The sequence below is a fragment of the Physeter macrocephalus genome, chromosome 4, assembly GCF_002837175.3.
Source record: "Physeter macrocephalus isolate SW-GA chromosome 4, ASM283717v5, whole genome shotgun sequence".
In the NCBI taxonomy this organism is placed as follows: domain Eukaryota; kingdom Metazoa; phylum Chordata; class Mammalia; order Artiodactyla; family Physeteridae; genus Physeter; species Physeter macrocephalus.
In genome coordinates, this window is record NC_041217.1 from 31,491,835 (window position 1) to 31,506,789 (window position 14,955).

At 40.6% G+C, this 14,955-nt stretch overlaps 1 protein-coding gene across 9 annotated transcripts in view; it reads left to right on the forward strand.

Moving 5' to 3' along the window:
- The window catches only part of PTPN14 (protein tyrosine phosphatase non-receptor type 14), a 175,113-nt gene that overhangs the window by 81,140 nt on the left and 79,018 nt on the right, over positions 1–14,955 (forward strand). For all 9 annotated transcript variants that reach the window (XR_003679392.2, XM_007101547.4, XM_007101548.4 and 6 more), the window contains one exon: positions 726–895. Coding sequence is in view for 8 of the 9 variants with exons in the window: in XM_007101547.4 (XP_007101609.1) it covers positions 726–895 (170 nt within the window). In the remaining variant the exon portion in view is untranslated. The remainder of the gene's footprint in view (positions 1–725; positions 896–14,955) is intronic.

Genomic DNA, 14,955 nt, shown 5'->3' on the forward strand with positions numbered 1-14,955 from the left:
TACCTGTTTTAATCATTTAGCACGTTGTTCAAAACTAACCTGGTTGAGGCTTCAAGTCTAAGGGTGAAAATCTCACTCTCATCTCTCAAATCCCCCCCATCCTCTGCCAACAGCAGCCACCAGGGGCTCCTGTAGCAGGCTGTGAAGAGGGGTTCCTTCCGCGCTCCCTGCTTAATACGGGGGAGAGATTTGCTGCAGTTCATGTATAATGAAGTGGTCGAGGCCGATGTTTTTTAAAAGTCCTTCATTAAAGCTTAAACAGTGAATCAATTTTCTGTTCCAATCTGGTACTGTATGAAAATATCTACACTGCCGAAGCTTAAAGTTGGCAGACGGTTTCATCTCTGGAGTTGAACAGTAAGTTACTTTGTAGCAGGTGAGAGAGCTGTGTTTGCCTCTGCTCCTGTGCTAGGGAAGTCAGCCTTGAGATCTTAGAATAAGTCCGCACCGTCCCCACTCTGCACCACCCCCCGCTTACCTAGCATAGGTGCATCAGTACCCACATGTACAAACAGCAGCAGTGCACCTGGAGACTCAGGGTGGATTACAGTACTGGGTACCTGTGGTTTCTTTTCATGTGTCCCAAAGTTCAAAAGTAAAAGCTGGATCCTTGTGTACGGGCTGAGGCACCAAAGGGGAGGTAAGGTGCTGGAGTCTTATTTCCTGTGTGCTCTCAGGATGCCCCTTGTAAGCGTGAACTGATACTGTTTTATCCTTTTATCTAGACGCACTACTTTGGCCTTTGGTTTCTCAGCAAGAGCCAGCAAGCACGATGGGTGGAGCTGGAGAAACCTCTGAAGAAACATCTGGACAAATTTGCTAATGAGCCTCTGCTTTTCTTTGGAGTCATGTTTTATGTGCCAAATGTGTCGTGGCTTCAGCAAGAGGCCACAAGGTAGGTACATTTTTTCCTCTGCGTTCCATGTAGGATGTGGTTTAACTGTGAGGCTTCAGATGAAGTAGATGAGCTGGTTGATTTAGGGGTGTGTGTGGGGGGAGGGGGGGAAGAGGGTGGCATAGTTGGGAATTGTATACCAGTTGCTTTGCAGCTTTAGAATTTTTGTTTGAATCCATGTAGCTAACCCCAGCGGTTCCCTGTACTGCTAGTGAGGTAGCAGTGATCCTGAAGCAGGTAGAATTTTGTGTCTAGCAGCATAGACTGTGGGTAAAATCAGTATGCTAGGATTTCATAAAAAATTATCCACCTAAAACCGTTTGGTCCAGTCCTTCCCTCAAAATGTCCCCAAACAAAATGCATCATCAGACTCTGGATTTGAGGATTGAGAAGGTAACTGAAGATGGCAGTAGAGTTGAGGAAAGCGCTGAGAGGGTAAGAGTTTTGGTTTCGTAGGTTGAATAGGAGGAGGCAGGAAGCCAACAGCAGAGTGATCTGGGGATTAGCCCCGCCCTCCTGCTCATTGGCTGCTTTACCTGGGAGAGAAACCACGTGCCATCTTTGAAGGGATATTTTTCCCTCATCTGTAAAGTGAGGGATTTGAATGAGTCCCAAACCTTCTGATAGTCTGCGATTCTGTGAATGAAACGAGTGCGTTTTTGTTGGTGTTCGTTAAAATATGCAGGTGGGGGGGTGTCTCCTTATCATTCTGTTATTTCCGGTAATGAAGGGAATCGCATAAACCCTCTACTTTAAGCCTTTTTCTTGGATCATGGCGTTCAGAGTGCTTGGGAAGCAATGCCAGTGGCATCCCAGGTAGAAGGAACAGTATTCTACTTGATTATTGCATGTGTCATTTCTTAGATTTTAAATTTCTGAAATAAGGATGCAGTTGAAATTTTTATTTACATTTTAAGGTGACAGTGTCCATCTTCTTTTTTTAACCCAAATCATTGTTAAATAGGTGGTATTTCTATAAAGACAGGCCAAGAGAGAGCCGACAGTCTGACCCAGGACACCTATGTCAGTCTTTCAGGTGTCATTCATTTGAAGCACTTGATTATGTACCATCCTGCACTGTTTTCAAGTGATTTCATTTATTTAAGTCCTTTCTGTCCAAGAAGTTATCTCCTCAAATCTCCTCAAGTCAAATCAAAGCAAGATGATTTCCTCCAGCTTTTGAATCCTTGAGTAGTTTACACAGTGTTAGGAACACAGCATTAGGATAATAATAAATACTTGCTGATTCATGGCTCTTGGACCATTAAATGCAAGAGAATGAGTGCTAAGGATGAAACGTGGACTATAAATTAATGCATACTGGGAAAAGTACAGCCTGTAAGGAAAAAAAAATGAAGTGTTGTTCCTCTAGACAGATTTATTCTGTAAGGTCTGTTTAGGAAGAGCAGTTGAAATGGTGAGGAACTCAGAAATAGTGCTTTATGAAGTTAAAGAAAAAAAGGTTGTTTAAGCTTAGAAAAATGAAGACTTCAAGGGTACAGTAGCTGCCTTTGGACTCTCATGGGGAGGGAATTCTGTGTCAGCTCCAGAGCGCAAAATTAGGGCCGGTAATAATGAAGTTCAAGGAGTTGAAAGACTTTGGTTATCTGGCTCGACATAAGAACAGAGTTTCTAATAATAAAGCCATGTAAAAGTGGAGTAAGCAGACTTATAAAAGGGCAAGAGCCCCAGTCTCTGAAAATGCTGTAGCACAGAGTGATAGCCCATGCAGTGTCTTGTAGAGGAGACCGCCATATTGGGAACAATGTTGGAATCATCAGTGGTTCTCAAACAGACCAGGGCCTGCTAGATCATAATTACCCAAAGCATTTATTATAAATATGGACTCTAGGGCTGCACCAGAAGTCTGAACTGGAATGTCTCAGACTGGGGTTCACGAGGATGTGTTGTTTAAAATAGACAGTATTCCTCAGGTAGTTCTGATGTTCATTCAGACTTGGGAATCAATAAGTTAGTTAACCTCTAAAGCTCTTTACAGTTTTAGATTTTCCAGATAAGTAAACTTAATGCTGCATTATTTGATTGTCAATATTTGCATTTATAAGCTGAAACAAAAAGTGTTTAAATCTCAAAAACTGAGGTATAGAGTAGGAACTTTTGAACTTCTTTTTGCTCAGTTAGGTTGGTTCATTTAAGAAGTTTGATAAGGAAGGAAAGAAGTGTTTTTCAACACAGGATTTTGAAGAAAACTCTGTTACTGTTGTTTGATCAGAAAAACTAACAGAAAATAATTCAAAACTTTGAAGGACATTTTTTAGACTTAAACATTGGAACTAACCTATGTAGATTTCAGGTATAACCTTCTCTTTATGGGAAAGGATGTTTAAAATTAGGAGCCGGTTTGCATGAGGGGTTTTTTTTTTGGTCCTCCCCCTCCCCCCGCAGCATTGCAGGAATTTTTGTTGTCCCAAGGGGCCCTAAAACTGGAATGTGCCAGGGGTGTCAGAGCAAGGGAGGTGGAGAAATAATAGAGAAAAGTGCTGTAAATAAAGAAAGGAACATTGATAGAGGGAGAACGAAAAGAAAAAAGGAGGGAATTCCCTGGTGGTCCAGGCGTTAGGACTCAGCCCTCTCACTGTGGGCGACCCGGGTTCAATCCCTGGCTGGGGAACTAAAATTCTATAAGCCACACGGCATGGCCGGAAAAAAAAGAAAGATAAAAGGAATACATATACTTGGGAAGGTTGAGGGACACCCACAATGACCCAGGTGTGATTCACTGAGACTTACCCTAGGTTTTAGGCATGTAGACTAGAGGGTAAAGGAGACTGGTTTGAACAGAATAACAGTTTTAAGTGCTCAGGATTTCTGGGTTTGATATTAGAGATGAATAGAAGAGCTGAATTCAAGGTGAAGAGTGCTACCAATAGTCATTAGGAGCCCTTGGGAATCTGAGCCTTCCTGGGAGGTTTTAGAAGCATCTGGGGTCTCAACTGAACATTGAAACTGTCCTCCAGGCAGAGCAGCCAAGGAGAAGCAGGGGTGGGTGCGGGATTCCAGAGGAATGTTTGACGGAAGGCCCCAGCAGCATTCATGAGGAGCTGGTTAGTGGCTCACTCCCCCGTCAGCCCCTGTTACCTGAGTTACCAGGCATCTCAGGTGGAGGTGGGCTTTGGCTTCTCTGAGAGCACCTGGGATCCGCAGCATCTGACACAGAACAGTTAGTCTTTGTGATGCTCTGCAGAGTAAGATGTTTGCATAGATTAGAAATAGAAATCTGTCTTTCATTGTGGGCAACCCTTTGGAGGAGGCAACCATTCACCATCTGTGCTTAAAAAATAAGCCTTTGTCTGGAGCCAACCACACTTGTTTCCACCCAACACATGTTTGCAGTGGTTTGGCTACTTCTCTTTGAGAGTAAAACAGGTTCTATGGCATTAGTCAGGACCAGCCATTTCTTTTCTGATTAAGGACAAAGAGCTTGGAATTAATACTCTGTGTGTGTGTGTGTGTGTGTGTGTGTGTGTGTGCGTGTGCGCGCGTGTGTGTGCATGTGTGTGAACCCGTATAAAGACACACAGGGGTGAAAGAAAGGTATATTTAAAAGATGTATATTTCATTTCTCATCTTCAGACAGTCCTACCCTTGAAAACTTGCAGGTTAATACAGTATTTGGAACAATACAACGAAACTTGGAGAAGGATGTTGATTGCAAACTGTTTAAGAAGGTGATTGACTTACGATTATCAAGTCCAGGTTTTTTAAGTTAGAAAATCGAGAATCTTTGTTTTTGACATTAATTTTGATATGCTTTGTCTCATCTCGTTTCCAGGATATGACTTTTGCAGAGCAAATCTCTTCGTAAGTGAGGGGAAAAGGCCAAGATACTATGGGGAGTAGGGGACGACAAGGACAGTTCAGGACCTACGTTTAGGTGGTAGCTGAATTGAAGACGAAAGATATCAAAAGGAGAATACACACAGGAGTACACATAAAAGGGGAAAAAAAAACAGAACAAAATTCCTGATAGTCTTACAGAAGTGTGAAAAAGCTGGTGAAAAGGACACACTGATAGACAGATGGAGGATGAGTCATGAAACCATAGGAATTAAAGAGATTAGGAAGAGAGTTTGTTAGCCCTGTTCCAAACTGTAAGATACATTACCTGGGGCTTTAAAAATGTTAGTTTTCCTCCTTTGGTTAAAATGACTCAAGGGATGGGGCCACCATATTTTTTTCCATTTTGCTTTGTTTCTCATCTCCCTTTTTTGCCAGCTTGTCTGCTCAGCAAAGGGACTCTGGCTAGGAGTTCATCCTCCCCAGTCCTGTCCTCCTCCTGACTCAAAGGAAAGATTTTTGTAATGTGTTTTAATGATGTGCATAGCAACAGGCTCATTATAAACACATGGTTTTCAGATTTTTTCTGGACACAGAAAGAAAAAAGATGGTTTGTGAGAGGTGGAGAAATTCTTAGTCAAACAGAAGGATCCTTAATAATAGCCAGGGGAAACCAGAAAGCTGTTGGCCAAGATCACTGCTTTTCGTTTAGGTCTGGGGTTTTTCCAAGTCTTCCTCCAGTGAGGAAGTCCCTCTTTAGTTTTTTCAGTGCTAAAGAGAACACTTTTAAGAGAAAAAGTAATCTTTGAAGAGTGAATTGGCTTCAAGGTTGAAGTTGCTGACTGCATACCTGGTTTCTAAACTGTTCAATTCTGGGACATTTTTCTGTTATCAGAACATGTTTGTCGTTGCATTATCCCTGTTGAATGGTCTGTTTGCATAGTGCTAAGGGGCTTCAAATTGTCCTAATGAGGGCAGATAACCTTTCCTGCTTTTCCAGAACACATTTGTAGCCTGCTGTTGAGGTGCGGCCATCCGCCTTCCTAGAGGTAGGCATCGTTTTGATGCAAAGCAGTGGAACCACTGCTGTGGCCAGCACAGTTGCTCTACCGGCCAAGGACGGTCTTGACACATTGTGGAATTCTGGTGGAAACTTCAGGTCTGTGGGACCTGTTCCAAGCTCCCTCCATCTAGAGGGTGCTGCCTCTGTGTTTTCTGCACTTCTCAGCCTCTGTGGGTCACTCTACTCTTGGAATCACCGTTCTCCTCAACACGTCTCAACTTCTCTAAAGTACTAGACTATGAGGCTATATTCTAGTCTGCTCGGTAAAACTGCCTAGCAGTTATTTCCAGAAGGATTTTGAAAAATATTTAATCTCTGTGTGGGCTTGTAGGGGGCATTCTACAATGTTAAATGTAGCTCCTGTCTGGGAAGAACTTACCGGACAGCGTGTCATTCCACTAACTGCAAATAAATGCCCACATTGAAAGCTGCACTGTTGAGGTACCATAAAGAGCGTGAGTGCATTTTTGTTGTGATGGTGAGTGACAAGAGAGTTACGTTATTATATTGTTAGACTATGGTGGGGGGGCAGTGGTAACCCCCCTTTTCTTCCAATTACATAGTTTGGGCCTCTGGCGTATTATATTGATGGCAAAGCCAGATTAGGTGAAGCCTTCACATCCCCATAAAGGTCAAACTGGTGTTTTGATTTTTTTTTTTTAAACTGGGTTTCAAGAAGTGGTTCCAATGACCTTACAAAAGCTTTCTTCACCTTACCTTTCTAGTAAATACCTATGGTTTCCCTTTTAGTCTCTTGCCATCTGCCTTGAGTGCTATTGTAAACAAGTCAGTGTTCAACCAGTGTTTAAAATGTCTCTTTTAAAAGCTCTAATTATGGTAACGTTTCCATTTCCTTTTACAACACCATTTATTTTGTTCCTCCGGTTCTGTGAATTCTTTTATTATTTTGAAATGTCATTTTAATGGCTATTTAAAGTTTACCCGTGGGCTGGGAAATAGGGACTCTCTTCAAATCAGACTTAAAATTCAGCATGAATTCCCTGTGGATAATATAATTTGCTGAGAATGGCAAATCCTCCTCCTGGCCAGCTCCAGTGGGTGAATGAGAACTTGTTCTCTCTCTGTTGATGATTGAGAACGGAGTTGTTTCTGCCAGATATTTTAGATATTTTAAGATGCTGTTTATACTGGGATTTAATCTCAAACATCATTCTGTGTGGCTAATGTCATGTATGATGAGATGAGAGAGGAAAATGGCTGTCTGCAACAAGCAGAGCAATCTTGAAGGCGAGAATTGCTTTCCCAAAGGAGATGAGTTGATGAAAATGTTAGTTGCCAATTGCATTATTTTTCATTTCAACCTTTAAGTACCTGTTCCGTGTTAGACACTTTGCTAGTCAGTGGGAGTACAAAATGAACAGATCTCAACACGTCCTCTCTCTCCTGAAAAGAGCTGTATCTCCAAGCAGGTTTTATTTCATCTCCACATATTTGACTTATTGGAGATTGGAGTTTGTTTGTAAAGCTTACCCAGGGAGCCTGGTAAGTGTCTTCCAGGACCAGGACCAGCTTCATGGACCTGTGACCTGTGCAGTTAGTTGCATGGAGCCCCACACTCAGAAAAGCCCTGCACTTGGCTTAGTGAACTGCTGCTGTTCTTCTGAAATTCTTAATAATTTTTTTTTTTTTGGCTGCGCCTCGGGGCACATGGGATCTTAGTTCCCTGACCAGAGATCGAACCCATGCCCCCTGCAGTGGAAGCACGGAGTCTTAACCACTGGACCGCCAGGGAAGTCCCTGAAATTCTTAATTTTTGAATAATGAACGCTGCATTTTCATTTTTCACTAGACTCTGCAGATTTTGTAGCCAGTCCTGCCCAGGACAGCCTCCTACCTCCATCCCTGTTCATTCCTCTCTGCTTGTTTTATTGTTGCCTTGTGACTTGCTCTTGGCTCTGGGTAGATCTGAGTCTTCTGTTATGGGTGTGATCAAAGAGAAAAGGTAAACAAACAAACAAAAACCATGGGGGACCACAAATAAAATTTTCACTGTCTCTGCAAATATGAAAATAAAATTGAGGTCCTGGTAACCATTTCTGCTCCTGGACTTGACTTACCGGAAAATCCTGCAGAGTTTGGGGAACTGTTATAAAATCAGTTGAATTTCCTTTAGGGAAGCTGATCAATTAGCTCATCTCAATCCTCAACTAGGATTTCCTCATGTTTTGCTTTGAAGAAGATGACTCCACAAAGTTTATACTTTTCTTAATTAAATCGAAAGCACACTTTAGTGCCTACCTCATCATACCAAGTCTTCCAAATGCATGGAATTACTTTTTATCCTTCTCTTTCCCCTCACAGGAAAAAGATCTAGTTTGCAAGAATATGTAGGGAGATCGCTATTTAGGCAACACACTGCCCAGTAGAACAATGAGGTCTACACAAATAAAATGAAGTTAACACTTAAACACAATCTGGGTGTTTCTTTGATATTCTTTCCTTTAGGGGAGAGAAAACAAGTGGTAAAATAAATCAGTATTCTTTAATAATACCACTTGACATTATTATTATTGATTGTAGGTGTTCTATAATAAATGGAAAAATCGGAATTTCAAATGGAAATAGGTCCGTGGCATCATTCATATTTCAAAGGAGCCTTCATGTAATGTTAGGATTCTTTAATGTGTCTGACATTTGATTTTCACCCTTTATAAAGCAAGATATGCTTCTCTATGCTTTAACCATTAGTAAAGCCAAGTTTCTGCCAAATAGGTGAAGTATCAATAGTATACCTCAAAAAAAACCACCCTTTGCTTTTAAAGTGTTAAGATTCTCATTTTCAATCGTGTGGTTAATGTGTATTTACTAGTATTTGATGATCTCTTCTGAAATTCTCAAAAGCAAACAAAAATCATGTGCTTCTCTTGAGCTGTTTGGAAGATAACTTGATATCTTAAGCAAGGGTAATACTTCTGTTCTTTGTGTAGTCCTTGATTTTCAAACGTACATTATTCGTTTGTTTATTCACTCATTCATTGATTTCAAATGGTTCTTCATCAGAGTTACATCGCAGAAGACTGAGAAAGATCCAACATTTGACTCATGAAACAATAAAGATTTCTAAGAGAGCAGGGTTTAAAATTTTAGAATATTCTTTTTTTTTTTTTTTTCAAAAGCTGGTAGAACATGATGATCCCACACACAGCAGTGTTTACCTTCAGCTGAGGGGTGGAGAGGGGAAAAATAAACAGAAGCGATGGGAAGAGGTGTTTTGTCATGTCAAAGCATGCCAGCTATGTTCTATGGATTTTTAAAAGACATCCGCTTCCTTAGAAAGTATTCCTAGGATTTGTAGGGGGATCATTATAATGGGTGGGATTTGGAATGGTGTGTTAATTTCAATACTGGGGTTTAAAAAAAATCTTGCGGGGAGAGGCACAGGAAGTAGTAGGTGTTTTAGAATCCTTTGCTGTACTTTTTCTGGGATCCCAGTGCAGGGACCTTAAGTCGGGGCAGAGTGGGTGGGGAAGGAGCGGGGAAGTGGCAGATGTGCTGTATTTCCCACGTTAAAGAGGCCTACAGTGTCAGAGCATCAGCAGTGACTAGAAAGCACAGAATCCTTTTTTGTGCTTCATGGTATAGCTGTTTCCTGGCCCAGTACAAGACTTCCAAACCTACCCAGCCTGAGAATATGATAATTCTATGAGATTCCATGGAAGAATGTAGTTTGTATTCCATCACCTGATAGAATTTAATAGTAATAATCATGAGAGTGGCTAGCATTTATGTACGAGGTGCTGCACTAAGTATCTTAAGTGATTACCCTTTCAGTCCTGACTACAACCCTATGAAGGGGGCTCTATCATTATTCTCTGGAAAAGGATTGTGGGTTTTTTTCCCTAATAGAAGTTTTATTACTAATGAGCGGAGATTTCGTCCATCAAAGTAGTTGAATCTTTTACATTACTTGGCCAGAGAAATACTCTTGTCCACATGTCCCTCTACTCCCCAGCGTTACCAGAGGAATGGGAGGTGGGGCCGTTAGTTCCTCCCGAAGTGTCAGCAAAGAAATCCAGAGGGCCGAAGTACCCGTAAAGTCAGAGATCATACGCTGGCAGCACGAGAGCTGATTCTGGTCTACTGGTGGGTTTTGGTTCACCTGGACCATTTTTTTAAGAGGTGAATTTGGATGCCTTACAGATAAGTATAGGCTGTCTAGTTTGCCCAGTTCCCCGATTCCCTGTGGTGTTATAGTCAGCGACATGGGCTCCTTCGTGTGACCTGCTGGCCCTGTAGGCATTTAGGTTGTGACTGCTGATACTTGTGCTTTCTTATATAACTTGAAGTGCTTCTCAGCACTGGGATCAACCCATACCTCCGCACTGGCCCAGTGGGGTTTATGCCACTCAGTTGGGTTTATGTCCAGCTGTCTTAACACTTTAGCCACCTACCAGAAACTGAAGATGGTCCGGCTGGATGTGGGAGTATCATTTTCCTTACATCCTCGTCTGAAAAGTTTGTTTCTATGTCGGATCGCTCCAGGGTGCTAGATGACATGTTCTGTACTTTATGTAGCGGAGATGTGGCTTAAGTCTTTCAGATTTTTCCCCATTATTGTTTCAATATCTGCCTCATCTCTGATTACTCAAAAGATTCCATCCGTCACAAAGGTACCAAACGTCCTGTAGGCCAAAAAAAAAAAAAAAAAAATCACCCAAATCTTAAGCAAACATAGCCTATTTGAGAAAGTAGTTTGCCATCTATCAAGACAGATTTACCAGAATCATAGTTTTACCAAATCATAGTTTTATATCCAAATATGAAATGCCACAGATTCCAGAGGCCAGTTATTTTATTGTACAGGTGAAAGAAGTGAGAACTAGAGAGATAAAGGGGCTTTGCCCATAGTCACACCGCTGCTTAGAGACAGAGAAGTCGGGCTCTTCAGCCAATACTGGAATGGTTTTAGGTGAACCAAGAATGCAGACGTGGGAGAGCCCGGGGAGAGGATTTATTTAAACTTCCAAAAGCCTTGGCCCGTCCTCCCCTCCCTTGCCCTGCAATAGCTAAGACACCCTGTGGTACTGGAAGAGATGTGTTTTGTCCAAGGGAAGGAAGTAGTTTAGACAGCAGAAACAAAGGGTAAGGGAAAACAGGCACTTCTTTGAATGGGGTGAGCATTATGTCGAGATTGGAACTGTGATGGGTTTTATTTAACATTTTTATCAGTGATCTGCTGCCCTGGGCACAGAGTGAAAGTGCCAAGCTTTCAGATAACACTAAGCCCTTTAGAAGAGTGGAAAATTGAGACATTGGAAATAAACAGTAGAAAGGTGTCAGCTGGTGTCAAGTTCCCAGGTGTGACTGTGAAAGGATGATACTATTCTTTCTGGTGTAATTTGTGAGGGGGGGAGGAGTCGTCATAGCAGGGGCACGTTGCAACGTGTTTCAGTTTACAGCAGCCCAGCTCTCACGGTTAGCCCATCAATCTTGTGCTGCAGCTGGCCAGAGTGAGTAGATGTGTCGCCAGAGTAAAAATGTTCCCTGCCAGCATAAAAAGGTGTTACCGTTATTCAGAGCAAAGCCCAGCAAATTTTACGTAAGTTTCACTGAAATGCAAGCCAGATGCATGATACTTTAACAGACAGTCAGAGAGATGAAGCAATGTTAAAAACAAATGCTTTTGACCAGGACAACAAATGTTTTGAAGAAGGTCTTCAGAAGACCTGAACAGTGATCGCTAAAGAGAGAAACCCATAGATCGAAGGAAAACTCGAAAAGGTCAGTAATTTGGATCCTTGAAATAAATGACCAATTGTGAAAAGATGGATACTGGTGGAAAAATATGAATGCAAGTTATGTATCTGCCAGACTGCATTGTGTGTATATTTTGAATGATTGATGGAATCAGCAGAGAACTCATATTCGGTCTAATCTTCAAGGAAAATAATAGCTGGGAATAAAATATAGTTCAAAAACAAAACTGCTGTAGTAGGAGCACAGATTTGTAGTCAGAAAACCTAGTTTGCAGGTATTTGTTTCTTGGTCAGGCTCTGTAAACCTCCCCAAACTCAGCCTTTGTGTTTATTGTCAATCAGAGATGATACCAGCATAGTTACTGTGACGATTAATTCAGAAAGCACATAGTGGGTTTCAGCACATAGTGGGTATTCAAATAATGTTTGTTTTTTAAATAACAAAGATATAGTGTATGGTAAGGAGAAATTGCTGTGCGGATAGTTGTCAATCACCTGGTAGAAGAATCAATCCGGGCCCATGGTAACAGGAAACAGGGAAGAGCATTCTGGGAAATGTAGTTCAGCCTAGCCAAGTTGTGACATTACGGTGCTACCAAGGGGCTAGGTACCTAATTGATGATTAGCAGAGCCCAAATCGCTATAAACCCTGCTTTAGTAGAAACTCTTATTGAGTACAAATTTGGTACTGACACATGAGTGCTAGAAATCAAAATTACCCTCCAAAGACAAAGGATTTGATGTCATTGAAGTTAAGTTCAAATTTGTCCCTTATTTCCTCTGGCACTTCCTAAAGTTAGAGTTGCAAAAACTAATTTTAGCAAAAACTGTATTGTTATCATCCCAAGTAGATTCCCCACCCTTGCCCCAGTCCCATACAAGGGAGCAGATCTTGCCCAGAGGGCCCAGGCTGGTCCTGCTTTCTGGGCTGAGGTTACAGGCAAGTGTGAGGAAACAGGATAAGGCAGGCCTGGCCTGCAGCTTCACAGATGGTCAGAGCAGCTGTTCAGGGTCATGAAGCCAGGTTGGCTACAGCAGGATGGGCCAGGATGACTTGATGCTAATCTTGCAGTACTTGTAACTTGAAGAGGGTGTAGTTTGAAGAAGATAAACAGATTCCAAATAAAGATTATTTAAGGGGATGATAGACTCTTGGTAAGTGATGATTATTAAAAAAAAACAAAAAACAAAAGTAAGAAATTGGGCTGGTTGAATCTTTAAGTGTGGTCCTTAGCCTGCATGGCTCAGAATCACCTGTGGCATTCTTTAAAAATGCATGTATATATATCTATATATATCTATATATATATCTGAGTCACTTTGCTGTACAGGAGAAATTAACACAACATTGTAGATCAACTATACTTCAAAAAAATTTAAAAAAAAATCAGTACCTTTAAAAAAATGCATATTCTTGAACCCCACTCCTGACTGCGTGAATCAAAATCTTTTAATTAGTGCCACAGGTGAGTCTTATACTTTTTTTGGTTAAATGGAAGTAAACTCTATCCTGATGTTCTTTCTGCTGTAGCTGGTGTTTTATGTTAGTAAATAGATGTTAGAGACTCTCAGGATGGATTGGAGGAATTGGGAAGGAATTAAAGAGTGTCAATGTTTGTTTTAGGCTGAGGAACTTGGACGACAGATGGTGTGGTCTTACTTGTAGACTAACTGTGGGCATCTTCATGGGTTCCTGGCCTGAACACAATGGAGAACTCAAGGTTCTTCAGCAATTTTGGTCAGTTTTTTCACATACTTCAGAGTCTAACATTTTAGTTGTTTAGTTAAACTTTGATAATGCGTAATAGATCATACATACTGTAATGTATGATAGATCCCTAAGTAAGTCATTAAATGTTATTTATTGTACAAGAATTTAGCATTATGGGCATCCTTAATAAAAGTGGTAATAACAACTGGCCTAAATTGTGTATACTACTCTAGGACCCTAAAACTCTGTATGAGACCTTTTCCAATGTTTACTCAGGCTTTGAAATTGTAAATTTAATTTTAATTAAAAAAAGAATATTTCAAAACAGAATACTGTATATGGATTTCAGTAATTCTCTTGCCATTCTTTTTAAAAAAATATTTATTTATTTGTTTTTGGCTGCATCTGGTCTTAGTTGTGGCATGTGGGATCTTTCATTGCAGTGCACAGGCTACTCTCCAGTTGTGGCACGTGGGCTTCTCTGTAGTTGTGGCATGCGGGCTCTCTAGTTGTGGCGCGTGGGCTTCATTGCCCCACGGCCTGTGAGATCTTAGTTCTCCGACCAGGGATCGAACCCACGTCCCCTGCGTTGGAAGGCAGATTCTTAACCACTGGACTGCCAGGGAATTCCCCTCTCTTGCCATTCTAATTTGTCAATTTCTACTGAATTTAGGTAAATGTAAGATGAAACAATAGGTGACTTGAGAAACGATAATAAAAACATCCAGCCAAATAAAATCCCAAAGTTGTAAAAACATCAAAGTTTTCATGATTAGTTTTTTTAAAAAGGATATTATTTTCTAGACTGGTTCATGGAGTCCTTGATTCCAACTACCAACCAGAAGCACAGTATATTTAAATAATAAAAAATTGAAAGGTAGAAATGCTCAGTTCTAGATAGGAGTTATCTTAATTTTCTAAATCTTCTGTGACCTCCTCCTTTCTATACATAGAGAGGCTTTGTGTTGCATACACACACACACACACACACACACACACACACACACACATGATTTTTGAAGTACTCCCCTTTGTTATGAGTACTGAAAGTATTATTCTGAGAGCTAATATTCTGGCAATCTTTCCCAAGAAAATTCCACTCTTATTTAAAAAAAAAAATATGGTTTGGAAATGTTTTTATCCACAGGAAGTTGGAAAATACAGATAAAGGAAAGCTGTATTCTTTACATCTGGTTCATTTTCAAAAGGGTATCATGAATTATATAACCATTATACACTAAAGGAGGCATTTTTCCTTTCTGATTCAATGTGATTATTTGCTAATTTGTAACATTGTATAATTATAACTACAGTATGATTGAAAATCCATTTAGAGCTTTGAATATCTGCAGGAGGGGTATGTTGAATTACAGAGATTCTTATTCATTGCTCTGTGATACTTGCATTATACCTGAAAACATACATACATGCACACACACACCGGGACTAAAACATTTTACCTCTCTTTACCCTTGACCCAATATATAAATAATTGGATTAGAAAGCATTAAAATAAATGAGAGAGAACCAATCTAACTTTTGATCATCAGGAATGAAATACTGTGTGTGTGTGTGTGTGTGTGTGTGTGTATATATGTATATATATGTATATTTAATTGTCTAGAGTAATGTTTGCTAATATTTTGAAGGAGACTCATTTGGCCATTGTACAGATTCTCCTTTTATGGTTTTCATTTAAGAAACACAGAATTTTGTCATGATAAAGGACAGTACAGATCATCAAATGTGACTCTTCTTTAAAGAAACCAGT